We start from the raw sequence: 27,526 nt of genomic DNA on the forward strand, positions 1-27,526 counted from the left end.
CCCTCGAGTGTGAATGCAAAAAATGTCAACGGTAGTTATTTGGTGCATCGATAAGCAACTTTTGTTGGATAGACTCATTATTTGTAATTAATTTTGAACATGCTTAAAGAAGAGTTTTGATTTGAATGATTCACGGTTAGTTTCACTAGACTTATATTGACCGGGTCACCCGTGAACAAGATGCATGTAACTGCGTCGAAATATCGGGAGCTCAATAAACAATACAAAAGGTAATCACGGTCTATATCCCGGTCAATATAAGTCTATGCTTAAAGAAGTTTACTAAATTAATTAGGTATAGAACTTACCTACTGTTTTTGATGTAGTTATTTAGTATTTACAAAGATAGATATAACTCCGTAATAGATGGATACAGTCTAAGGAAAAAACGTGCCTCGAAAAATCACGAAAATTTGATTCTCGATCAGAGGGCGCGACTAGTTTTGGCCTACTCTCGTATAGAGGGCGTTGACGGTTTCGTTTGTTATTTATAATTTTAACGCATATCAGTGAAAGAACATGGGTCAAAATCATATAAAAATAATTAATGCAAATAAAAATATCATTTATCCATATTTAAATACATTTTAACGTATTTTTATAAATCTTTATTTTTAGTTTTAAAGTATATCGATAGATGGCAGTGAATTTACAGCGGTTACAAAATTTACTATGACAGTACCGCTCTATCTTATTATATCCTCTTTGGTATTTATATCAAACTATTTTTAACCGCTTCCCTCATCGAGTGTTATTACGTTTTTATTTACATACATACGTTGTTAAATAAAAAAATGATTTATTACCCGCCTCAGTTGGCCTTCATGTTTGAATGACGAGCAATTTTACAAATGCATCAAGGAAGTATTAAAATAACTTAGTTCCGTAAACTATCTTAGAAGGATCAATAGAAATAACTTCCCTACGTAAAGTTGTATGTTTTACTACTTCCCAGAGCTAGAACACTATAAAAACATGTACTTTACCGTATATTTAATATATGGTAAAGGTAGGTACAGTCGAGTTCATAAATATGTATAAATTTTTTCACCTTATTGCAATGGATTAAGGTAAAGAAATGTACACATATTTATGAACTCGACTGTACAATGGATTATGACTTCACAACTTACAATGTATTTAACGTTTGTGTGTGTACTTTAAGTACAGTCATCATTAATAGTAGCGGATCAAACCAATAGAGAATAGAGATATTATATATCTGCAGTTCGCGTCCAAAAGTAAGTACCTAATGTACCTATGTTGCAATCTAGTTGTTCTATATACCTATAGACATATCTTTTTTGCTAAGCTGGTTAAAAATGACCTTTGATGCTTACTGCTATAGTTATTTTCCACTACATACTAGTTGCAGGACCCTTTTAAGGGGCCCACTGACTATCAGTCCGCTGGACGCGGACGATATCGGCCTGTTACGGAACTGTCAAATTTTTGTTCTAGCTGACGGGCCGATATGGTCCGGCGGACTGATAGTCAGGCCCCTTTAACAATAAGGCTTCAATTGGCTTGTTTTTCCGATTTGTTTTGTTAGAAGTGGCCAATTACTATTGTAGTGGCCAATAACTACAGCAGTCACTTTAGTCAGATACGCTACTTTTGGTGCTGACTCAGCTGACTGTACTAACTCTGTAATACAGAAGTAGATAAAAACCGGACAAGTGCGAGTCGGACTCGGCCACCGAGGGTTCCGTACTTTTTAGTATTTGCTGTTGTAGCGGCAACAGAAATACATCATCTGTGAAAATTTTAACTGTCTAGCTATCACGGTTCATGAGATACAGCCAGCCCGCGCAGCATGGTTTCCCCTATCACTAAGTCCGTCACTTTCGCACTCACATACTTGTTAGAACGTGACAGGCATGGTGATAAGCGTACCGTGCTAAGACTCCTGGTGACAGACAGACGGACAGCGGAGTCTTAGTAATAGGGTCCCGTTTTTACCCTTTGGGTACGGAACCCTAATAACAGCAAAACTCTTAACTGACCATCGGTAGATCTTAATGTATTTGTAAAAAGGTTTACGGATTGTATATTAACAGTGTGGACGATGGTGTCTATTATTATTAGATACTTACAGACGGCAAGAAATCTCGTACAAAAAACGTAGGTAACGTAGGTAATTACTACGTATGTTCTGAGATCGTAGTGTAGGAAAGAGGCCCTTCTTTCGGGGTTATTATTTGTAATGTACGAGGATACTAGCCTCCACCCGCGATCTCGTTCCCGTAAGAATCGAAAACTTATTTCACCCCCTTAGGGGTTTCAGCGTGCGTAGCCTGTTGGCTACTAATCGTTTACGCTCCGTAGCGAATCAAACGCAACTGTCACGGTCGCACTAATATGGAAGAGTGTTAGAGACATACGGCGTTTCGTTGTCGTAGCGCAAGCGGTTGTCACCTTGGCTAGGCTGCTTAATTAAAAATCGGTTTCAGGAACTTTGATGTCATAATAGTCAAATTGCTCATTTAATTGATTTTTCTGTTGTTACAGCTCCCTTGACCTTTGCTGCATCAGCCCTCCAAGACAGTACGTTGCCCAACTTGCCTCAAGAGGAAGAAGATAATAGCCGCTATAAGACTCTAGAAGCCAACGCCACGCTACTCAAACTGCTGGTTAACGACAAGGATGGAGTCAGCAAGTGAGTTCCTGTTGTCCTATTAAGAGATACAAAGAGCTTCCGTCCGCGCCACGCTTTCCTATCTCCAGCAACAATTGGCCTCGCTCCGTCGCAATCGTACGAACGAAGTACGAACATCTGTCCGTCCAGAGTCACAAAAAACTTTGCTTGCATTAATTGCTTCCCCACTGCGAGTCATGTAGTCTATCCTATTTCGGCGTCAGCAAGCTCGGTTCTCCATACAAACGCTCTCATTTTAAAACGACTAGCTGGATTGCTCTGAAACTTTGTACTTACAATAGGATAAGGTATATCTAGTCCTGTAATTAGTTTATGTAGCTTCAGATGCCATACTTAAACCACCATACCATACTTTACATATTTAAGTTTCTCATAAAAAACTTGTTTTTGCTCTATTTCGTTTGTTTTATAAACTGGAGCTATATGTAGTATAAACTAATTACAGGACCAGATCCCTCATGTCATTTTATATGCAAAGTTTCATTACAATCCAACACGTACCTAGTTTTAAAATGAGAACGAAACTCCGTTTGTGGGAAGGTGAAATTCGGTCGAGCTTCCTGCGGACTTTTAACGTTAATTAATAATCAGCAAGAAGACGGTCTAGACTTCATGTTGCTATTTCGCTAGAGCAGTATAGAAGCCCATGTCAAGTAGAACAAACGATGATGGTGTCCGGAATTGAGTGACTATACCTATGAAACGTCATTTATTAGTACTATGGAATTATACTTAAATACACGTCCTAGGTTAGTGTCGTAGGAAAACAATGATTTGTATATTGACACGTCTCATTATCAAAATCGGTTAAGTAGTTCTGACGATGACTACTCACGCTACGCTGGAACACACTTAATATGAATACAATGTAAACAAAACATACACACTTTACCACTTACCACTAACTCTTGACTATACCGTAAGTCCACTCAGACTACGATAATATAGAGCACTTAAATGCCAAGTCATAGTAAACTTCATATATGATTAGCGATTACTCTACATTCTACAATCTTCATAGCATCTATCTGTATGCGTATTAAGTTCTTAATCTAGTGACAAAGGTCTAATTAAGTACAAACAATATATACATGAGCCAAATAGCCTCGGTATCTACGAGAACTAAGCTAAGACGAATATAGTTGCAAGTCTTGGCTCAGTTGCGTGCAAGTCTTGCGAGTGCAACGTTTATACCTTAGCGCAGTTGCGTAAGAAGGGAAACGCCAAGTTCAATCAGCTGCTACTTAGTCACTTGTGTTTATACTTTGTTGAGTCACATCCTTCGGTGTACAGTCGCCATCAGATATATCAGAGAGGCCAAGGTACTCACAGAAAGCTGAACACCCCTCTATTGTCAAGGCGTTATGGAATGAAATGAAAATTCTTTATTTTCAGGCAACTATTACCCATAACACAAGCCTTCTTGGGCTTACCGTGGGACTTCGATTTGTGTAAGAATGTCCCTATAACATTATTACATTATTATCATTATTGGCCCATAGATGACCTAAAACTAGCATACATATTATTATAAAATATATATTAAAACTTTAAACTAAAACTAAAACCACACAATTATGGCTGCGATGCAGTTCGCAACCCCGCAGTGTCAGGGAGCCACGGCGGAACCGCCGGTACTTGACACTCTTCGGCCAGAACTCCTCCTTGGTAAAGGTCGCTAGATGTTCAGTCGGAACAGTCACCACAAAGCGATTAAAATTCACACTGACGAGATTCTAACTTCACGACCCTCAGGATAAATCCAGACTTGACTCGTAAGGTAGGAGGAGGTATATATAAGGTAGGTAGGTAGGGGGTTCGGTAGGTAGTTAATGTAGTTATATTAGTGCGTGTTCAGATAAATTGAGCACTTCGGCCGCTCTGATATATCTGATGGCGACTGTACCGCATTCGCACAACATCTGGACCCTGTTTTATATAGGCCTGTACAGACATCTGCACATGCAAATTCTGGGGTTGTATATACATGCGTTACTTAAATTATCCAAAAAGTAGGAAAAGTTTAAGAAAATTCAAGATAATTTCACAGGAAACAAAGGAAACTTTCATTTTGGAAATGGGAAATGACAATTCTCATAAAAATTTCGCAATTTTGGAAACTTTCCGACGTTGTTGTTAGTAGTACCTATAGGGCGTTCGAAAGTTCATATTATATTGCTTTCTGACATCATTTCTATGCCACAAAACCACCCACGACGCCGTCAGCACTTAAACTTAGTAGCGACTCAAAATTAAACAAATACAGTAATCAGAGGTAACAATAGACGTAACAATAGACAAATAAGACTATCACCATATCACTAAGGAGCCATTAAAGAGCAATCTCTTTCAGACATTGGCCATTTATATCTTATAAGACGTGCGAAAAACGTACGTACGTCACGCCACGTTAGTCAAATAAAAGGTCAGTACCTACCGTCATGTCAGCAGTTTGAAAACATTGTTTATTGGAATATTACGCAATCCTTCGTCCTTTTTTGATGTAAATATTTTTTTTCACCTCAGCAGCTCGAACAAGCCTACTTTCGTCACTTCCTGGAGTGAGGAAAGTCGCACTTTCAACAAAGTAGCTTTTTAATTTAGTGAAGGCCATGAACTGCCACTTCATACTTTTATTACTTTTTTTTTATTTCTGTATTATTCTGCGTAATTCGAAATACATTTTAACCTTTAATATGTTCTCACTACTGAGGTGAAAAATTATGTGTGCAACACGAGAGCAAAGTCATTTTACATTTCGTGTTTTTGAGTCCCTCGCTACGCTCAAGATTCTACCTTAGAATCTTTCGCTTTCTCGGGACTCAAAATAAACACGCAAGAAAAACCAACTTTCCTCTCTTGTTGCACAAATAACTATTGCATTCAAACGAATTTGTTTTGCATATTTGGGAAGGCCAAAAATAATTTTGTCAAGCCTACTTGCGCCTGTACATCCTATCTACTTCACCCAGTTCACACGATTTAAGTAATTTCTATCAGAAGATTAACATTCAGAATGCTCTCAATAGCCGCAAATACGAAGGATTTCAACAACACACTGACAATATTAAGTACATTTAACTCAGTTCAGAGCACATTGTTAGGTATAAAAGCTCACGAGATTCCTTTCTCCGTCCCTGACATAACGGCATCTCAGAATGGGAACGTGTCTTACGCACTTAATTGAATTGATTACAATGATTATATAGGCTTTCGAAATGCATGTGCGCTAGCACGCTTCTTGTTAGCCGGCGATTGTTTTTCTAATAGATAAGTGTTAATTATTAATGAACTATTGTTAGCGGTACATTGTTTTAAGTAGCTGAACCTGTATGTATGATGGCCAGCGGATGGATGCAGACGATCGGCTATTTCGGTTGGATTTAAATGTAAAAGGACTAATTTAGATTGTGATTATAATAATTTCCTGTTAGTAGTGTTAGTTAAGACGTTCTTTATTGCCGAATACCCATGTTACATACATGGTGTTGATGGTGTATTTAGGTGTGCGTGTACGTACAAGTATACTACAAGTACCAACCTAATATTTTTTTAAGGCATTTTTACCCTGTAGACGAAACTTATTTGAAGGGGAGCTTTTTTTACAGCTTATCTGGACAACTAAAGCGCATGCCAAAAAGTACTCCGGTGAAATGACGGATAACTTGAAATTTCAATTTGGTACAGTTGTTGATGACAAAACTTAGTACTTACTTACAAAATATCCTGAGCCGCCTATTAGCCTCGTTCATCTAATGAGAAAACACCACCACAAGCATTGAATAAACTAAAACCTTTTCTCCAGGTCCGAGGTGTTTGACATGCTGCATTCGCGTGACGACAACGAACAACACATCGACTTGCCTTCCTTCCCCGAGGATGAAGAGATCACGCGCGCAGACGGCCCGCCGGATTCGCAGGCAGAGTTTTTGCAAGGTATACATATATATGTCAGTGGTTGTTAAAAAACAATCGGTTACGATCAATAACGCATTGGATCTAGCTGACAACCCCCAGAGAACGTGATAATAGAGTAACCTGTCCTAAGATTGACCACACTTCCCCAATATCAGCCACGTTCATTATCATCATGCACCGGCCGTTACAACTGCTTTTGCCACAGCGTGATGATGACTTACTTTTTAAAGATGGTTTTATGGGAGGACGGTAGCTGATATTAGAACAGGCGATGTGTCCATTATGGAACAGCATGAATAGGGTTTCTGACTGTATTTAAAATAAATTATTTTACACCATGCAAGAAATAAAGCACCAGAAACGTAGACAGCAGTTATTTTTAGACACAATTTATATTTTAAAACTCGTATAAAACTATAAAGGGTAGGTAATTTGATCGTGACGTCACATGCTAGTGTTTCATATAAATTCCATAGTAGCAAATCGTTTTGACAGTTCGAAAAAGAAACTGATTTGACTAGTAGTCAAATACCCTATTGTTACCCTTACCTTGTTTTGGATTGGAAATCAAATAAGCACTAAACCAAACATGAATGTGGTAGGTAAAGGTTACGCATGCGATGTAAGATATAAAATAACAGTAATATGTAATGCCTTTCCATTAACTCTTACAATATAGCTTTAGCAATAAGTAACTCTTAAATTAACATGGATGACGCTCAAAAAATACCCATTAAAGTATTTTATTACCGCTATTCAGTAGTCTCCGTATTTACACTTTTCTCCACTTTAGCCATCTTTCAAACATGTCACGCTATTATGAAAGTTAAGCATCAACTTATGCTTGCATTCAGTTATATTTAACACGTAACGCCCACGTAAAGTAACCTGTCGTGTGAATCTTTAGTAAAATGCACTTACAATTCAAGTGGACATAGCTGCAGGCGCTTGTGCTATTATCAACCTTGTTTATAAGTCAATAAAGTACAGTTTTACATAAAACCCGGTCGATGTAAAGCTTTATGTTTATTGTTCCGAACAAATAATGAGACGTCATTGATATAAACATGCGTAACGAACACCTACGCTTTTCTAAGTATAGCAGCGGCACTTCGCCTACGTTTTGACAAGGGATGCTGTGGAATTAATTAGATGAGTATGAAGTCTACTACAGAATTCAACATCGAAGAAAAGCGTATTTACGAAATTTTTACATTTAATAAATACTATGTTACGACTAAGAAATCAAACTACATAGAGTCAAATCAAGATAACTGCTTAAATTGGCATTTGCAACGACAAAGTGTGACAATCGTTTATAGTGTCACTCATCACTTTGTTCTATTAAACTAGGTAACTGTAACTTTTATATAGTTAGCTAGTCAGTAAATAATTATGTATATACTAACATTAGCCTTAAGATAAAACTGTCACTAACACAAATTGATCCAAGTTGGTCCTTAATAAATGAATTTATTTATTTATTATTATTTATTATTCAAATCGGTGCAAAGCTAGCTTAGACGGACTTAGCTTAACAACACGACCACCCAAGTGAAGGAGCATTTCGAAACCGTTTCGTTAGAAAGCTTTTGTACTTATAATTGTGACTATTGTGAGGATGCTAATTAGTCACCTACTCATATTGTGGACATCGACCCAAGCTTTTTAATGCATACAACTGTCGATAATGTTAAACTTGTTGTAGAATCAAACATAAACACCTAACCCTAAGTAGCTACCCGAACTACATCCCAACTGCAACTTGTAGGGAGTCAGTTGGGGAAAGTGCCCCCATGGGGCAACTGAAGGCTCTGATAAATTCATGTTTAGCGTCGTAACTTCGTAGGGCTCTAACCACTACCTTACGCTTCTACAATACATTCTGTTCTTAATTGCAGGGCCAAGCGACACAGTCCGCAAGGATTCAAAGGAACGTTTCACGACGCGGGGTGAGCCAATCGGCACCGCAGCTGGCATCATGGTGTTGGTTACATGCAGCATTGCCTGCCTCGCGTACACCTCGCTTGTGGTCTGGAGGAGGATATACTTGTGAGTACCTAATACCCACTATACAGGGAAGCTATGTAATGTAGAGATGCCCAACGGCACCGCAGCAGGCATCATCGTATCTACGTCCTAAATGGTCACATGCAGTAATATCGCCTGCCTCGCATAGGTACACCTCGCTCATAGTCTGGAGGAGGAAGATTGTGACTACCGACTCTATAGTGAGGCCAATCGGCACCGCGGTGTTCATTTGTGACTACCGACTCTATAGTGAGGCCAATCGGCACCGCGGTGTTCATCTTCACTCGTGGTCTGGAGGTGATACTTGTGAGAACCAACTATACTGACAAGCTATGTAATTGTAGTGTTGCCCATTGGCACCGCAAACGATATAATCGCCTTGGTCGCCTGCCTCCGCCTCACATCTTGTGATACTGGTGATAGATGGGGTTAAAGATGCTTCGCTGAATCCAGCATATAGCTACACAACGACCTTCATTTTGAAAGTTACTCACGACTAGTTTAGATACATTAGTTTGTTCTTCTATATTGTACTCGGTGATTCACAATACTAACTTTGTACGTATTTAGCTAAACAAAGAGATTGTCTAAGAGCTATGTTCGCGTAATTTGCTCGTTATTTCATACAAAGATACATAGGTACCTAGTGTACCTACTTTATTAGAACAAAAGCAACGTACCTATACAAATACCTATGTATAAAATCTCTGAAACATTCTTAGTATTTCATACTTCAGTATCTTGACAGTTTGACAGTGAAAACCATTGTTAAGAACTCAGTTACCTAGTTTAATATATTGCTAATATTTATTCAGTTGTAGTTAAGGAGGTAGCCGCTTTACCTATTATTAGTATTAGTATAGTATTAAAAGTATTAAAAGCGAAGCCTAACATAAGCAGGATCTTATCTCAGTATCTTGTCCGGTCATACCGTTCCACCGAAAATCGAGCTCCTTAAAACCTAGAGCTTAAAGTCTCAAATGCCCAAGCAAAACACTGGTGGTCATAAAATGACTTAAAAAGTTTTATTTATAAAGGCATTGTTATGGCCATTTCTTCCATAGAAAAAAAGTATTCCTTCCATAGTAAACGCTCAAGTTTAAAGTGTAGTTACGACATTTTAGTATTAAAAGGGTATTAAAAGGACTCGAAACTCGATATGTACCGTCACCGCCGTCCACGCTGTCAACTGACGATTTATAATCCTTATTGCTAGGACATAGGGTCCACTGAAGGTCAGTTTAGAGTTCCTGAAGTACGTAGGAAGCGGTCAGTGACGGAAGCGAGCCGTGGCGAGGGTCGCACAAAGAAGCCTGTTTCGTGCCCGGTCCCGGTAGATGTGTAAATATAGAACCTACAACGTGTGCAACAACACATACGCTTACATGCTAGGGCGGAGGGCCAGCAATTCAATTCAATCTAGACTTATACCAGGTGGTCGATCGGTTTAGGCATCTGCCGCGAATGCACAGGACGCTGGTACGATTCCATTGGGCACTGGAGGCCTTAGTCACTTTTTCTTGAAGTATACGAAACCCTAAAAACTAGTAAAACTGCACCTTTTTGTGAAACATGCTATATATATGCTCGTTCACTATACCATGACATGAAACAGTAAATTAAACAAACAACACATTTAACGATAACGACGACGTTTAGTGCGTTAAGCCCAACATTTCAATACTTACCATTAGTCACTACTCTTATCTTTATGTATGTAAATTAGGAAAGTGGTTCGTCCAAATAATTGTCTAACTCATTATTTATTTAGCTCACTAACTAAGTAAATATTACAAATGACAATGGTATTTATCTTTAATTTACTTTTCAGGAAGAGAAACGGCTTGAAGCACGAACTACTTAGAAATGAGGAAAATATTGCAGAAACAAGGATAGAGGTAAGATAAATAATGGGTATTAGCCTTTAATAATATGTAGAAATCAGATCTATTACACTCAAATAAGTAGTACAGATACAGTGCATAAATTGATTTCCATCGTATTTTCTCGGAAACTTTCGTATTTGTCCTGCTACTTCAGCCAACCTCGGTACTTTTTGTACTGACACCACACTGACACTGACTGAAATAGCAAGACGCGTTCGTACGTTTCCGTACGATGGAAAACAATTATGCACTACATCGTTACCTACTTACTTTGATATAAAGAGTGAAAAGTAAAGCCAAGGCCTGTCAGAAGGGCCTACCACAAACATCAAAAATGCAAGAAGCTCAAATATATGCAAAAGCGATAGAGAAGCAGATAACGAAACTTTAGATTAGGGGTCGGCAACAGGCGGCCCGAGGGCCGCATGCGGCCCGCGAACCTCTCACTTGCGGCCCGCGAGCCTCCTGGGCTATTTTGTACATAATTTTGACAAACGACAATACCTGATAAAGTCATAAATATTAACAAAGTGCGGCCCGCGTCAATTTCGTTAACTACTATGTGGCCCTTGGCTGCTAAAAGGTTGCCGATCCCGGCTTTAGATCATCGACGGTCGTGTAGTAGGCCTTCTGACGGCCCTGAGCTCAAATGTCAGTATTGAGTTGTACTTGCCATAATAATTTTTAGGGTTCCGTACCCAAAGGGTGAAAACGGGACTCTATTACTAAGACTCCGCTGTCCGTCTGTCACCAGGCTGTATCTCATGAACCGTGATAGCTAGACAGTAGAATTTTCTGTTGCCGCTATAACAACAAATACTAAAAACAGAATAAAATAAATATTTAAATGGGGCTCCCATACAACAAACGTGATTTATTTGCTGTTTTTTTCCGTGATGGTACGGAAACCTTCGTGAGCGAGTCCGACTCGCACTTGGCCGGTTTTTTTCAACACACTTGCTCGTAATTACGATTACGGGAATTGATGCCGACTGTACCAAAGGCAGCAGCACACCTATTGCTCATTCAACATAACTGATTTTAACGTGCGAGATGATTTTAGATTTGTCTTTGAGACTCTTGAGACAGAAATAGGATTTGATAATAAGTTCAATGTTTTTTTTGTTTTTCAATGTATTTTATAAAAAGAAAAATTATAACGGCAACCGCAATACATCATCTGTAAAAATTTCAACTGTGACAGATAGACGGACGGACAGACAGACAGACGGACAGAAGAGTCTTAGAAATAGGGTCCCGTTTTTACCCTTTGGGTACAGAACTCTAAAAGAAGAAATAGGTAACAAATCTGACTGATTGCCACGACTCATCTCGTTTTGGTCCTTTATTTAGGTACTTACTCTTCTAATGTGTTCCTTCTTTTTTCAGCTGTGAAGACTTGATGGACGGCAACATATTTTTCTAAAGGAATTTACTTCAAGACTGAATTTGTTTAGTATAGTCTTAAACACAAACAACATTATTGTTAACTTTTGCAACGAAGAACGTACCAACGCAGGTTTTTTTGTCAAAAGTTAAGTCTACTCATTTATTTAAGATTGCTTTTGATCAAATTTATTGTGGACGTACTAAACTAGTTAAGAATCACTTAAGCCCAGAATCTTGCATTAGTTTAGATATAAAGAGCATTATATAACTTTTAAAAGATAGACGCCAGTAATAGGTACTCGCGACGCGACATTAATAAAATTCTATCATAAATCTTTACAAGCCTTAATTAATAAGTTAATTTATGTTTTATCCCTTTCTTACAAATACATAAGTCATAAAGACTGATTAAGACAAACGATTAATAACTAATTGAGGCTTAATAATGCTATAAATAAAAAACAGGTTACCCCTCTCAACCCCCTAAATGACCCCCTAAAATAAGAAATAAGCGGTTTTGACCTATTTACAATATTAGTGGTGGTAATTGCTATAACTGTTTCAAATTTTAGGTATCTATGTCTAACGGTCTCTGAGAAAAACGCATTTAACTGATTTGCAAGACCGAAGTGATCCCATAAGTGTTCCGTTTGTCAAAACGAAGTTTTGCACGGAACACTAAAAAACGAACAGTCGCGTGTTTTCTATATAACCGAACTTGTATACGTATTTACAATCGAACAAACTGATTTGTGAGCTGTGAGCCCCCTTAGAACCTTTTCACAGTAACTAAAGTGTAATAATCATAATAACTTTACTTTTAAAATCAATGTAGGTAATGCTATCATTAGCATTGCCTAAAAAACGTATAAAATATGAAAAGGTTTCACAGTAGGTCAGGAATCAAGTTATTCAACAGTAAATCTGAACAGCTATTTAATTTAACATCTAGTGGGGGGTTGTTAATATTTTTTCCCTAATGCAAAGAGTATAATTAGTTTGCTAGAGTCAAACTAAGTTATAGTAGACCGAGGCGAATTGGATCACAGGGCAAACCGGGTCAGACTAAAAAAAAGTTGATATTGAAAATATTGCTTATGACTGGCGTCGCAAGCTAACACAAGACATGTACAGCGCTATTTTAGTGCATTCAAATATATCAATGCAATATTTCAAATATCAACGGATTTTTCATCATGATTCGATTCAAACTGTGATCCGGTTCTCCTCGGTCTACCCTATTCTAAGTCTCCAAAACAGCTAGCAAAAGTACAGCTAGGTACAGTCTGCGCTCTATTTCTACCTTTAAAAGGACAGGTCGGGCATTCCATAAAAAGGTCTACTTTGTCGGGGACGTAACGCGTATGGAAGCTACCTTAATAACCCGCAGAAATCTGTATTATATTTAAAGATAAGTTGTCAGACGTTATCATGCCAAATATCGACTTCATAGCTTTATCAGAAGTGATAAATAATAACGTCACGTAGTCGACACTTTACTAGAATGCCCTAGGACCCCTAGGTCAACATTTCATTGTACTAATGAATGAAGTTGACTGCGTGGCAGGGGGCTTAATCGGTTTAGTTTAACCAAAAATTGTGAAAAGCGGCGTTACATAAGACAAAACTACACTATAGTTCCAGGTAGATATTTCTTAGTAAGTTTTTTTTTTATAAAAATAAGGTTTCGTTTCGTCTTATACTTAAATAACTATGGTATTGTGACCTCGACAGAATGTTATGTTGTGCCATACGTTTGGATACCTTATTGTATTTGGAGTGAGTCGTATTAGATTGGCATATGAGGAATGTTATTTATTTGTAATATAAAGTCAATACATGTCTGTGATGTGATTAATGTAAGAAACCAGCATTTTGGAGCCTATTAAACGTATTTACTAAGAATATGTGTCTTATTTCAACACCCACAGGAGTGAAATTTAAATGAAACGATATATTAAGAGCAATAACAATCCGTACTTTATTTCAAAGTGAACAGTTTCAAAAACAAGAGTAAAAAAAGCTTAAAAATTATCTTAAAATGCAAGACAAAATCAACTTTCGCTTAGTTATTTAAATAGTCCAATCAACATGTTAACCGATACAAAGATTAATCCTCCAAAGTTATTACTAAACTCATATTGACTTTTTGCGAGGAGCGCGAAATTATTGTCGTAATATATAAGCTCGAAAAAACCACTTTCTACTTATATTCTAATCTATTTCTAAGCTGTGATTAGATGCTCATTTAGGTACCATTTATTCTAATTAGTCCAACAGCTCTCTTATAAATAATATAGACATATATCTGGATCATACCTGTTTGATACACTGTTACACTTAAGTTCTTATGTACCTTATTATTCGTATATCTTTGTAAAATTAAGTTATGTACCGTAAACTCGGGTAACTATAGTCCTTAAGTATAACTATGGTCCAGTTTTTAAAGTTGATTCTTAACGAGCCTTTATGATTTGTACTCGTTACATTTATTTTGGAGCTTAAATACACTAATGCTCTTTCTATATTATATATACTTACTCAACATAATTTGAAAAATGGGGTCCCTTTGTTAGACATAATTATTGAAAGTCATGATGTACCTAATGATTGTCATATTATTATTAGTCATAATTCTGAAACCGTTAACTTTTCAGGATTTTCCTCGGGTTATCGTATAGATAGGTTAGGTTAGGTTTGTTTTATGGCAATCCTGAAAAGTTACCCGTTTCTGAGAAAAAGCAAATTATGACTATTGATAATATGTTAATCATTACATTATGACCTTTAATAATTATGTCAAGCAATAGAGACCCTTTGAAAAATACTTATACATATTTTACTGAAACTTGAATTAGGACCATAGATGTAAGTTGTGGACTAAAGTTACCTGATTTTACGGTACCTGCTATCTTTTTGCAAAAAAGATTTCGCTGCATTTATCAAATAACATAATACTCGTAATAACAGTTTAAATGCCTAAAATTATTGCATACTTTTTTTGACATCAAGAAGAAAAAATCGACAGGTTTTCCCAAAAGTTTAACGATATGGGCGGTCAGCATTAATGCCTTATAGCAGATATATTTAACTTTTTATTGATTTATGTAATTTTTTTAATTAATATTTTAATTTAATATGGATACCACATAAGTGCTTTGGTGTAATACTGTTAACCTATGTGTAAAGTTTAATAAAAAAAAATTAAAATAAAAAATATCTGCTCTTTACAACTAGAGATCATAGGTGTTGTGTCTCTACAGATCGAGTTCAAAAGCATCTGCCACACTTTAATTGTTTCACACAGGACGGGAAAAGCATCCAACTCACCAAGGGAAGACCAAGGAGAGCATACATACATCAAATAAAGGCTCAACGTCGTGTCGTATCAGGCTGTCAAAGAGAAGGCAGAGGACCGCGAAACATGGAAATTGCTCCACCGACAAGAGACTCTTAAATATATGATGATGATGTTACAATTCACAAAAAACTGTCAATAAAGTTTGAAGTTTAGGAGTCATTTATTTAAATGACAATTTTTTGAGGATGGATCCTTTTCGCTAAATTCTATACTTATAGAGCCTTTTTTTTGTTGTTAAGCTATTAGATAATTGTAAGTACTTTTGGCGCGTAATCTCGTTTGCTAATATTGCTACTGAATGGACCATTATTATGCATCTTCATCTGTACCATTTTAATGCCCTAAAACTACACTAACTACCGCCTGTAACGTTTGAGCAACTGACTATATCCACCTAAGGCCCACCATACAAAAAAATTGCCAGTTGAATTAGAAATCAACAGTGAAAGCCATATGGTTAAATTTATTTAGTTTTGAAATCGAACGGAACGAAAGAAATGCAATGTTCCAATGGGGTTGGCCGGTCGAAATGTTTAGCAGATGGCGCCACCATAGCTTGCCCTGTCAATCCCTAGAATTGTATCAAATTTTTGTTTTTTTAATGCCCTGAATGCGAGCCAAATCTCATAGAAAAAGGGGCAAGCTATGATGGCGCCTTGGCTCTGCAAACCTTTGACAGTTGCCAACCCCATTGAAAAAGGTTTAAATTAGATAGATGTCATTATAGTAGTACAGGTAGTACCGTGGGCCTTAGGAGGATATGTGTATAGGCAACCTAACCGGCTTTGATTCCAGATAAATGTCCGCGTGCAGTTTACTTGGTTGCCTTGTGTCTGACGATGGCGGGGCCGACGTTGTCGCCGGTCTCCTTGTTGTGGGAGGCGTGCGTACCGTCACAGTATGGCCACTGGAACAGATTACATCATTTATTAATCATTCGTTTTTGGGTAGGGTACCCAAAGGGTAAAAACGGCAACCTATTACTAAAAATCCGCTGTCCGTCTGTCACCAGGCTGTATCTTATGAACCGTGATAGCTAGACAGTTGAAATTTTCATATATGATGTATTTCTGTTGCCGCTATAACAACAAATACTAAAAAATACGGAACCCTCGGTGGGCGAGTCCGACTCGCACTTGTCCCGTTTTTGTATTTGAAATCATGTTAAAACTGTTTAAGTTTCATAAGTGCCCATTTTTATTTTGTTGTCGATTTCTTTTTCGTCACATTTGGATAAAATTTAGCTGGTTTAAAGAACTCATCATTGTTGGCGGAATAATAACGAAATCACAACTTGTCCCGAAAAAAAATCCATGTCATTTTTAGTTGAGCTACTAGAATACCATACTTTTTCGTAACTCGGAGAAAGATTGTTTAGGACATACGGTGAAGTTGCGCTTTATAGTGTATAGAATAGGGAACTCTATCTATTCACAAAATTTTATCGAAATCTAACGGAAAAAAAAATCGACAACGTAATAATAATCGGTGGTTGAAACTACGTAAACATTTAGGAGCGCTCCAGGACCCCAAAGCTAATTAACATATTCTTTCTTATTTCTGTTTCTTAGTGTGCGTCTTTCTTATTTCTGTTAAGTGGTTCTTTTCTTTCTTAGTTCTGTATTTAGAAGAATTGGTGACTGCAAAAAAAATGTTTTGCGAACTTTCCACTTTAACAATGTAGACAGAAAATAAGTATTTTCACACCTGCCAAATGGACTTCATGCATAATGGATATAAAAAACCTTGACTGAATTTGATGCTCCAGATAATCGCTGGACTGGAAAATCGGATGTATCATAATTACACTTTAAATGTACAACCACGGACCTACAAAGTACTGGTTTTGCGAATTGCGTAGGGCAACTAAAACGCGAGGCAAGTGACAGTAAATAAAAATGTAAATATCAATATGTTTTAAGCAAAAATCTCAGTTTTGGTACAAGCTTTTGTCTCTGACTGTACTTTTCTTTCCACAGGCAACTAATACTCATTGAGACAATTCTAAAAACCCCAAACACAATTAGGTTGTGTTGTTTTATCGCAAAGTTCCTATAGCCATAGCTCCTGTCTCCATCATCAGATCAGCTCAATGGTACCATAATATTGCATAGTCACCCGGCTTACATATGTATGCAAATTTTCAGCGTCATTAGAAGTCGGGAAGTGGATCAAATTTAACTTGCAAGATTTGACCCGTACATACATACATAGGTACATTGCAAGTTAATAAAAACCGGCCAAGTGCGAGTCGGACTCGCGCATCGAAGGTTCCGTACTTTTTAGTATTTGTTGTTATAGCGGCTACAGAAATACATCATCTGTGAAAAATTTCAACTGTCTAGCTATCGCGGTTCATGAGATACAGCCTAGTGACAGACAGACGGACAGCGGAGTCTTAGTAATAGGGTCCCGGTTTTAAAAACACACATCATCAACATGGTTTCTGAAAGTGGAGTATGCAAATCCGGGGGTTTGCCATTGACGGTAAAGTAAGGTTGCTAATCGTGAAGAATTTCGTACACTCAGCGTCAATCTTTGTAGTAGGGCTCGCGGTCGAATCCGTGTTTCGTTTACACGTTTCGAATACCCGTTTCCGAATAATACGTAAACGGTTTTCTGGCCCGTTCCGCACGTTTAATTAAGAAACGTGTAGTTAAGACCCGTGTACACGGATAAACGGGTATTCGAAGATACGTATCTTATTTATCCGGACACGTCCTTGACGATAGTAGCGAAGGAACGAACGCCAGCTACAAATGAATAGACAAAAGATTCATGACGAGTTTCTGTCATATTTAACCTTATTCCGTGGGTCATAGAGTCAAAATTCAATAAACGGTTTAGAAAACCCTTTCTTGAGCAGGTAGTTTTTGCTTGCAATAGGTATTACGAGTATTCACGCTTCTTATCAAAGTAGTATTTTATATAGCACTTTAAATAGCTGCTTTTTTTACGTTGCGGGTTAGCAATAAAATAAAGTAAAAACCTGCTAGTACCTATTTAAAAAAATATATATTAGAACCATCGAGTTCAGTATGTAGGCAGGAAGTCAAACTAATGTTCGAAATTGGCATTAGGTAAGTATTTATAAAAAAATACATTTTTAACTTGCTTCTTTATTTTTAGTTTAATTTGAGAACATGATATGAAATTGTATTTCTTGTCATATAATGTAGTGTAGGTACACCTTATAAAACAAAGTCCCCCGCCGCGTCCGTATGTCTGTCTGTATGTTCGCGATAACCAGACCTCACCTATGAATGAAGTTTTTCTTTGGGAATGTTTATGTGTATATTTTGTTAAGGTTTTGTTTAAATTGGTAGAAATATGACGATGTTTGCTAATGAAGTTAGAAAAAATCACGCTGGCCAGGAGCTTAATCGGAAACGCTGCCCAATCTATTTGAGATATAACGACACAATGTATGGTGGAAAAGTCTACAAAAAAGTGCGCGATGGCTGTCTGTCTATATTTTAAGAAAAATTAACCCATTATTAACTTCTAAAAAAACCGGACAAGTGCGAGTCGGACTCGCCCACCGAAGGTTCCGTACAAAATTTAATTTTAAATTTTAGTTGTTATAGCGGCAACAGAAATACATGTGTAAAAATTTCAACTGTCTAGCTATCACGGTTCATGAGATACAGCCTAGTGAGTAGTGACAGACAGGTGGATGGAAGTCTTAGTATTATTGGGCTTCCGATGTGAATACTTGTTACAGAATGTATTTTATTATGCTTGACTCTCCATGCGAAGCCGAGGCGGGTCGCTAGTTATTAATAAACACTTTAAATCAACTTGATAAAATTGCACCTTCTCAATAAATTCTAATTGTTTTTGCTCTAGGTACCTCTTACCATAGTAAAACGCTTTTTAGTGCGGCGCGGCTACAAAACAATAGAAAACATTTTCTTGTGCAGATGTTTTGACCTTATTACAACGACATAAAGCTTATAATTCGCGGTGACACTTGTGATAATAGTTTGGGAACCTACATGTTTTCGACGATGACAAACAAAAGGATATTGGAAAACAATGGATGGATGGACCATTTAAGTTTATTACCTGAACGCTAGTGAGAAAGTGACCAAAGTGAAATATGAACGATTACCAATTTAAAGATCTATCTTAATGTAATTAGCAATATTATCGCAAGTTATCCAAGGTAGTATGGGTTTTTATGGTTCTTGGGTAAAATTCTGCTTTTCATTTGAGCATGATTACTCGATAATCCCGCTTTTGTGTACCTAACTTTTTTTGCGCCGTTGGCAGGTTTGTCGTTTTCGCAAAGCAGTAATACACCCGACATAAAAATAACCACGAAATAATTAAACTGTTATTTTTAATAAATATTGTATTCTGTCTGCACACCTATTATTAACGAAAAAATACAATACCATAATGTAATTATAAAAAAAAAAACTATGATCGATATCAAATTTATGTAATTAGCTTAGAAGCAATCGGTTTTATTAAATGATATAAATAGTTTAAAATAAAAAATATATATACCTACTATTAAACATAGGAAGATGGCTCAGTACCTATGTTTTATCAATACGGTTAAAAACAACTTAAAAAAAAGTAATTGTGCGGTTTTATGAAACCACGATGCAAGTGAAACTTTTTTCGGATTGTAGGCATTTAACTAAAAAAATTCGGAAATTAATTCGAATTACGGTATTATTGTCTTCGGTTACCGCGATAGTTACTCATGAAATAAAACTATGAAAACGGATTATATCGCGTATATTGAATTTATAATACATCCCGACGTTTCGAACTCTTTACAGCGTTCGTGGTCACCCGTTGACCACGAACGCTGTAAAGAGTTCGAAACGTCGGGATGTATTATAAATTCAATATACGCGATATAATCCGTTTTCATAGTTTTATTTCTCGAATTACGGTATTAAAATCGCGGTTTTAATGTTAACTTAATAAATTGGGGCGATAGAATAAAAGTTTTACTTTAAAAATCGTACGACAAACGAATTCATCTGAAGTCAACATAATAATAGTGGAAAGTGGACCTTGTTACCATTGTACATTGGCTCAAACTGGTTCGGAGTATTCAGACCCGTTCGGAACGGTCTTAAGTACCCGTGTAAACGGAGATACGTGTCTGAGATACGTTTCTTGGGAACGTTCCTTCGAAACGTTTTTCGAATCCCGGCGGTTCCGTGTAAACCGGGTTCTTAGTACCGCCGGGCTTAAGAACACGGGTATTCGTTTCGGCGTGTAACACGGATACCGGGAGCCCTACAGTTTGTAGCAACCAAAGTAGTCAAATAGTTCGGTACACCATATATTTAGTATGGTGTACCGAACTATTTGGCCACTTTGATTGCTATAGACTCTACAGAGTATTTGACACTGAGTGTACATTGACCCATCTGTTGGTATCTCTATCGCACGCGCGTAATTATATTGCTGTCTCGCCCATGATGCCGGCGGTCAATGACACCGTGCAAGCGGGAGCGGGATTTTATAAAATAATTTGCCTTGTTCCCTAGTTCCTATTTCCTATAACACTACTTAATTATCTTATCTTAATATCTGGGAGACATATAAAAAACTCAAAAATGATCGTTTTCCCAGAGATAAGACCTAACTAGATCGATTTTTTGCTCCCGAAAACCCCCATGAAGCAAATTTCATCGAAATTGTTAGAGCCGTTTCCGACATCCCCGAAATATATAATATAAATATAGTCAAGTCATATACAAGAATTGCTCGTTTAAAGGTATAAGACAAACCAACAAAACCATTCTTATCTTTAATCCAAAGATAAAGACGAGAAGGTTGTTTATGCCTGATGAGCGGTGAAATAAGTCTAGATATTTTTAAATTTAATTAAGAACCCCAAGCACGTTCTATAGTTCTAATTTCAATAGCCCATTTATTCGACTTATCGGATAAATATTTAGTCTAGATAATTTTAAATTTAATTAAGAACCCCAAGCACGTCATATAGTTCTAATTTCAATAGCCCATTTATTCGACTTATCGGATAAATATTTAGTCTAGATATTTTTAAATTTAATTAAGAACCCCAAGCACGTCATATAGTTCTAATTTCAACAGCCCATTTATTTGACTTATCGGATTCGACTGTGAGCAGATGGTTTCAATTAATATTAATAAAATATTTTCAATAGTAAAATTATTTGTTTCCTTACATTTTTAGTCTTCCAGCACCGGCACAGCACAGCCTTCTCCGTGATATCCTCAATATCAATGAAGTCCACAACCTTGTCAATGTCCTTCCTCACGCAGTGGTTCACATGCTCGTTGCCAACGGCCTGCGCTTTCTTGATGGTCTGGTACGAGTAGTAGGAGATGCCACCGATTACGAGCGTTGGAGGGACTAGGGCTAGCCAATCTTTCACTGGAAATAATAAATTGATTAGTCAAACATGAGCTCAACTGTGTATTTTGTTTGTAGAAGGGTAGTGAAAGAGGCCTACACCCAAAGGAAGAAAAAAGCTAGAGAGAGAGAGAGAGAGAGAGCTCAACTAAGGACAACACAAAAAATATCAATGCTACTCCCACTCTTCCTTTCCATTTACCCTCGCCCTGCGGAGCAACACTGGGCGAGATATTGTCGTGGTGCTCCTGCGAACGAAAATTGTGACGATCGGTTGTAGCTGTTTGCGATCAAATCGTTGATCGCAAACAATGTCGATTTATCATTACAATATTCATGATTGCACGGGTTTTTGTTGCGATTAAGTAAATCGTTGACGATAATAACATAAGTACGCTATTAATCCGACGTTTGGATCGGTCTGTAACCACGGATTGTAACGATGAATCATACCATGAGTGAACCCCCTTAAAGGGATTTGTACTATAAAAACATAACTCCTGATTTATTGTAAAAAACCTAGGTAAGTACACATCATCTCCCAGCCGATTTCGGCCACAGCGACTGCGTTTTACCACTGAGAGCGTCGCTGGTGCGCTCTCAGGTGACTGACATAGGCAATTTTTGCAGCGAATGTGCAACCACACTCGCTGCAGGTCAGCACCCCTCCGACATAATTGTAACGTATGTCCACAGGTGGTCTGGCCTTTAGCTCGTCGCGCTTAGCGTCGAGTTCTGTGTGCTGTCGTCTCATTAGGTAGGCCTCCATTCCAGCGACATCGGCACGCCTAAGGATCTCCGTGTTCCTAACACGGTCGGAACAATGGACGCCCATAATTTCGCGGAGGCATCTCGGATGGAAGCTGTCCAATGAGCGAATATGCTTACGATACAGGCACCACGTTTCTGAGGCATACAAGAGATTTGGCAGGACAATAGCCATGTATACAGCTACTTTAGTCAGAAGCTTTATATCGTGTGACCGAAACACCTTGGAACGAAGTAAGTAAGTTTAATTGTGAATAAGTATTAGTAATAAATGTTTCCTTAATTTCCTATGAATTTTTTCTGAAATTTGTGAGAATTTTTGCATTTTTTCTAAACTTTTGCTACTTGCACATGCACATCTAGAGTTGTGTAAAATGTGCAAGCCTGCAAAGTTTTTTTTTTTATACTACGTCGGTGGCAAACAAGCATACGGCCCGCCTGATGTTAAGCAGTCTCCATAGCCTATGTACGCCTGCAACTCCAGATGTTAATCTGTTATAAATTAAGTAGCAAAATTACATGACATATTGCTTAAGTTTGTTAGTTTTAAGTTTATCATGAATAAAACATTTGATTCTTGATTCTTAACAAGTGATTGTCAAGCAAATAATAATATACAACCAAATACCAATAAATATAAGAAATACCACAACTAACAACATTTTTACAACAAAACTAAAAGCGCTTTTAATTCAGAAAGCCTACTACTCTGTTGCAGAGTTCCTGGAAGACCAGCATGTATAAAGGCAAAATTGTTCTCCACGCCATTGTATTAGTTTTAAGAACTAGCTTTAAAAACTATTTTTAAGAATATATGTGCTATACCCTGTCAGGGTCCATGTGAAACTTTATCACCTGTAACAACATATGTACCATGGTTTGCAATAAACATTTATGATTATGATTATGATTATGATTATAAGTCTTCAGTAGAAAAAGGCGCGGAATTCAAATTTTCTATGGGACGATATTCCTTCGCGCGTGAAATTTGCCGCCTTTTGCTACTGACAAGATTTTCTTGACCAACTATATTTGAAATACAATGTTGACCTACTTTAGAACTTTAATTTGATAGTGATGAATGTATCGTTACTTAGTCCCAAAATGAGAACATAAGTGATTACATAATGGCTGCATAAATTAATTAACTGCTAAAACACAGTATTTCAAACAATTATATTTTAATGTAATAAATAAGTTCGTTAACACTTTTTATTACTAATTGCTAGTCTCGTTAATAACATAATTGCCTGAATTGTTAATTTTTAGATAGCGTGCAGTGATTATTGTTCTATCTACATAGGACACCAAACATAACGATTTGAAAGTAGGTCATCTTCTGAACTATACGCACGATGATTCTTTATCTAATTTTATCTGAAGTTATCACGCGTTCGGATTGTAATCAAGATGCGTAAGGCTCACGGGATTAACGTTTCCAAACAATACAGATACAATCAAGACGAGGACTTACCTCCGAGACGAAACCATCCACCGACCGAGTCAGGAATTGGCAGTCCTGCTAAGTAGTTAGGAATAGTAACTTTGACCAAATTCGACACTAAATACATTTTTTTTTTTTTCTATCAATTTAAGATACTTATTTGCACGTAAATTATTACGCAAACGATTTTTTAGGTGTATGTAGTCAGAAACAGATGAAATTTGGGATTTGGATAATAACGCTGGTGACAATGACAATTTATGACAAACGTCAATGCTGACATACGTCACAAATGAAGTTTTTTTTTATTTTATTACAAGCATTGGCAACTTATATAAAGTCCGCTCGGACTTCCGGTTCGAGCGCCATCTTGATAGTTAGCATCGTGATTAATTACTTTGTTTTTTGCTTATTAATATTGTTTAAAGTGTAATATCGATAGCTTAATATACAGTAAACTAATGTGGTAGTGTGCAGTGAATGGAGAATTAATTTTGAAGCGCGTTTAACCACCATCTTGGAGTCAACGGCCGGTAGTCCACGTGCTTCTTGTAAAGTCTAGCTATCGATTTACAAGAGCTAACAAATCACCGTACACTGTCTTGTACAACCGTACAATTTTTGTCGTTTGTAAACCTCTCAATACCTTGATACTGGCGAAATAGTCCCACTGGGCTGAAGCCATAATTTTAAAAGAAGAAGAAGAAGATAAAGTCCGCTCCAGACTACGCGGCGCGAAGCCGCGAACGCGAATGTGGAGTCGATTTCGCAGATTCGTGCCGCGATTCGCGATTGAGAGGACTTTGTAATCACAAATGACGTCTTGCTCCAGGAGGCTGACCAGGGTTCCGTTCTAGCTACGGAACCCCAGAAATGTAAACGTAAATAATTCTACAAGTACTTAAAAATTCTACGGTCATTATAATCAGTTAAATAAACTATTTAACTAGTTAATCTTCTTAATATTGCCCATTTTGGACTATGCCGATATCAGTTATTTAGATCTGACAGAAGAGCAACTGAATAAACTCGAGCGGCTTCAAAATGTTTGCATTAGGTTTATTTTCGGATTACGTAAATTTGACCACGTCTCGAGCTATCGTACGCAGCTCAAGTGGTTGCCTATCCGTTTCCGCCGCGACTCTCATATTCTTCATCTTCTTTTTTCCGTACTGTTTCTCCCAAACACTCCCTGCTATCTCAAAGTCCGTTTTAAATATCTTAACTCTGTCAGGTGCTCTCAAAATCTTCTACTTTACCCACCTCCTTCTTCTTCAAAGGTCTACAACAATTCTTTCAGTTTTCGCGCAGTTCGGTTGTGGTATGCTCTGCCCATCGATATTAGACGTGCTAAATCCCTCTCTATATTTAAAAATCGTTTAAAGGAACATTATTTATCTAAGTCTTAATCCTTCCGTGCTCTCTATGAAACTCACTGTTATGGCTACCTCGACATACCCGTATATATATATAGGTATAAGTTATATATAAAATGTATGTATTAATTTATGTAGTGTATGATTTATTGGATAGTTGTAGTTTATGTATTTTATTATATTTGTCTAAATTGTTTTCACAAATTTTGCTAATTTCATTTTTTTTTGCGCCACCCGTACACTTAACTATGTTCGCCGTTTCGCTATCTGAAGGTTGTCTGGAAGAGATCGCTGTTTAGCGATAAGACCGCCTGTTGTAACCTACGCCGTTAAATTCCAATGTATTCTCTGTAACCTTTATTTTGTAGTGTGCAATAAAGTATTTTATTATTTATTATTATTATTATAATATATTCCCTTTGTAAAGTAGTAAAAGTATAAAAAAATTGTGTTAGTTTAATTCTTCTTCTTCTTGTTGTGCCATATCCTCAGCGGATGTCGGCGACCATCTTACGGAACATATGGTCAAGCGTATCGTGTCAGTAGAAAAAGGCGCGAAATTCAAATTTTCTATGGGACGATATCCCTTCGCGCCTATTTTAGATTCTTTAAATTTGCTGCCTTTTTCTACTGACAAGATTTGCTAGACCAACTAAATGTAGCTTTAAGTGGCTTCAAGGCGTAAATAAAACTGAAAGCCATAAATATTATTATTTTAATTCGCGTTAATATAAAAATAAACAATAAAAATAGTAGGTATAGTAGGAATGCATCGTAATTATTTGCACCGAAATATATCACATAAAACTTACATTAATAAATTGAAATTGGTCAAGCCTCCCTCCACACATAATCATACTTTGATTCATACTTAAAAATGTTTCACATTAACTTTTTTATCTATCAATAAATATTGGCAAGTAATACTTTTATAAAAGGCAATTGTACTATATATTTACAAATAGTAAACCAGACCATAAAATTACAAGCAACCTTATCTCTATTAAAATGATGATAAATGGTAACAAATTTTTACTTAGTAACATACATTATATGTATATTAAGGAATCACATTACATTTCACCCTGCATTAAAAGGCTTCGTATCAATACAAGCCTCGCTTGTATCAATACAAAATTACTTGCTTTCCTCTGGTTTGACTCTGCGGATTACAACAGGACCAGTGTTGTCTCCGGTAGCACGGTTGTGGGGGCCATGAGCACCATCACAGAGGGGCCACTGTAAAAAAGAATTTAATTTTAATTAAATTGCATTACGTAGGTAGGTACATCCAATTTATAGTTCTACAAGGAAATGCTATCTCAACAAATAATGATTTCACATGCTATCTGATAACTTTATCACAATAAAGCATTTTGTTATGTAATGTAATATTTGAATAATTCCTATATATATAATTGGGTCACAACCAAAGTCACAACTCACATGATCATTCTACATCGTTTGTTTTGTGACAAACATTATGCAGTAGAAAAAATAAAATAAAAATTAACTTACTTTTTTACTCTTCCAGCATCTGCATAATGACATTTTTTCACCAATGTCCTCAATTTCAATAAAGTCTACAACTTTCTTCTCATGTAATCTTATCATTGGGTTGATTCGTCCCATGGCTCTTGCTTGCTTTATAGTTTGATAGGAGTAATAACTTATGCCACCAATCACAATTGTAGGTGGAATCAAAGCAAGCCAGTCTTTTACTGGAATAAAAACATTTTTCAATTCAATATAAACTCCTATGCACATTCACTTCTGTTTTTAACACAATTTTCAAAAAAAAATGGTGTTCAGGGTAGTATTATTGGTATTTTTAATAGCTAGCAAAGTCAAACATATAAGTGACAAATGCATTATAATTTTCATTACTTTATCTAATAGAGGCAGCAGTAATATAGATATTAATAAATGTTCTTTTTAAACCATGTCGAAAATTAGTTATAAAAGTTTATTTAACATGGATCAGTGCTCTATATATCTATCTATATTATCTTATTAGTTCAGTCATGAATCAAGGTCAGTAACTAGAACTAGGACAATTACAAGGTTAGGCATAAATTGTCACGACTGTTGATATACCGTTTGTCATGAGATAAATTGCTTCTACGAATAAGGAAATAAAACCACTGTCTCACCTCCTAAACGGAACCACCCGCCAAATGAATCTGGTATAGGTAGTCCAGCTAAATAGTTTGGTACAATAACTTTCACAAAATTTGATATGATATACATTTTTACAGATCGAAAGTACCTAACAAAAAAAGTTTAAAACTAAACTTCGCTCACAGTTTTTACAAGTCAAA

At 36.8% G+C, this 27,526-nt stretch overlaps 3 protein-coding genes across 3 annotated transcripts in view; 1 reads left to right on the top strand and 2 right to left on the bottom strand.

The window, feature by feature from the left end:
- The window catches only part of LOC134743475 (uncharacterized), a 31,326-nt gene extending 17,538 nt beyond the window's left edge, over positions 1 to 13,788 (top strand). Inside the window, exons 3-7 of the mRNA XM_063676921.1 lie at positions 2,512 to 2,659; positions 6,465 to 6,595; positions 8,479 to 8,629; positions 10,440 to 10,506; positions 11,884 to 13,788. Of these exons, the coding sequence (XP_063532991.1) occupies positions 2,512 to 2,659; positions 6,465 to 6,595; positions 8,479 to 8,629; positions 10,440 to 10,506; positions 11,884 to 11,889 (503 nt within the window). The 3' untranslated portion in view covers positions 11,890 to 13,788. The remainder of the gene's footprint in view (positions 1 to 2,511; positions 2,660 to 6,464; positions 6,596 to 8,478; positions 8,630 to 10,439; positions 10,507 to 11,883) is intronic.
- A 52-nt stretch (positions 13,789 to 13,840) lies between these two features.
- Positions 13,841 to 24,038, bottom strand: LOC134743476 (CDGSH iron-sulfur domain-containing protein 2 homolog). Its single transcript, XM_063676922.1, has 3 exons — positions 23,860 to 24,038; positions 21,430 to 21,638; positions 13,841 to 16,151 (listed from the first exon to the last, which is right to left on the bottom strand). The coding sequence occupies exons 1-3, from the start codon at positions 23,954 to 23,956 to the stop codon at positions 16,059 to 16,061; spliced, it is 399 nt and encodes a 132-aa protein (XP_063532992.1). The 5' UTR covers positions 23,957 to 24,038; the 3' UTR covers positions 13,841 to 16,058.
- A 1,868-nt stretch (positions 24,039 to 25,906) lies between these two features.
- Positions 25,907 to 27,512, bottom strand: LOC134743314 (CDGSH iron-sulfur domain-containing protein 2 homolog). The gene is made up of 3 exons (XM_063676706.1): positions 27,359 to 27,512; positions 26,724 to 26,926; positions 25,907 to 26,444 (listed from the first exon to the last, which is right to left on the bottom strand). The coding sequence occupies exons 1-3, from the start codon at positions 27,453 to 27,455 to the stop codon at positions 26,343 to 26,345; spliced, it is 402 nt and encodes a 133-aa protein (XP_063532776.1). The 5' UTR covers positions 27,456 to 27,512; the 3' UTR covers positions 25,907 to 26,342.
- Between the last annotated feature and the right edge of the window lie 14 nt (positions 27,513 to 27,526).

This window comes from Cydia strobilella, chromosome 8 (assembly GCF_947568885.1).
Source record: "Cydia strobilella chromosome 8, ilCydStro3.1, whole genome shotgun sequence".
Taxonomy (NCBI): domain Eukaryota; kingdom Metazoa; phylum Arthropoda; class Insecta; order Lepidoptera; family Tortricidae; genus Cydia; species Cydia strobilella.

Excerpts from the sequence above, each read along its gene's own strand:
- LOC134743314 (XM_063676706.1), bottom strand. The coding sequence starts at position 27,455 with ATGTATATCATATCAAATTTTGTGAAAGTTATTGTACCAAACTATTTA. Across the intron at positions 26,927-27,358 it reads CGGGTGGTTCCGTTTAGGAG|TAAAAGACTGGCTTGCTTTG; the intron begins GTGAGACAGTGG and ends TTTTTATTCCAG. Across the intron at positions 26,445-26,723 it reads GATGCTGGAAGAGTAAAAAA|TGGCCCCTCTGTGATGGTGC; the intron begins GTAAGTTAATTT and ends TCTTTTTTACAG.
- LOC134743476 (XM_063676922.1), bottom strand. The coding sequence starts at position 23,956 with ATGTATTTAGTGTCGAATTTGGTCAAAGTTACTATTCCTAACTACTTA. Across the intron at positions 21,639-23,859 it reads TGGATGGTTTCGTCTCGGAG|TGAAAGATTGGCTAGCCCTA; the intron begins GTAAGTCCTCGT and ends TATTATTTCCAG. Across the intron at positions 16,152-21,429 it reads GGTGCTGGAAGACTAAAAAT|TGGCCATACTGTGACGGTAC; the intron begins GTAAGGAAACAA and ends AATCTGTTCCAG.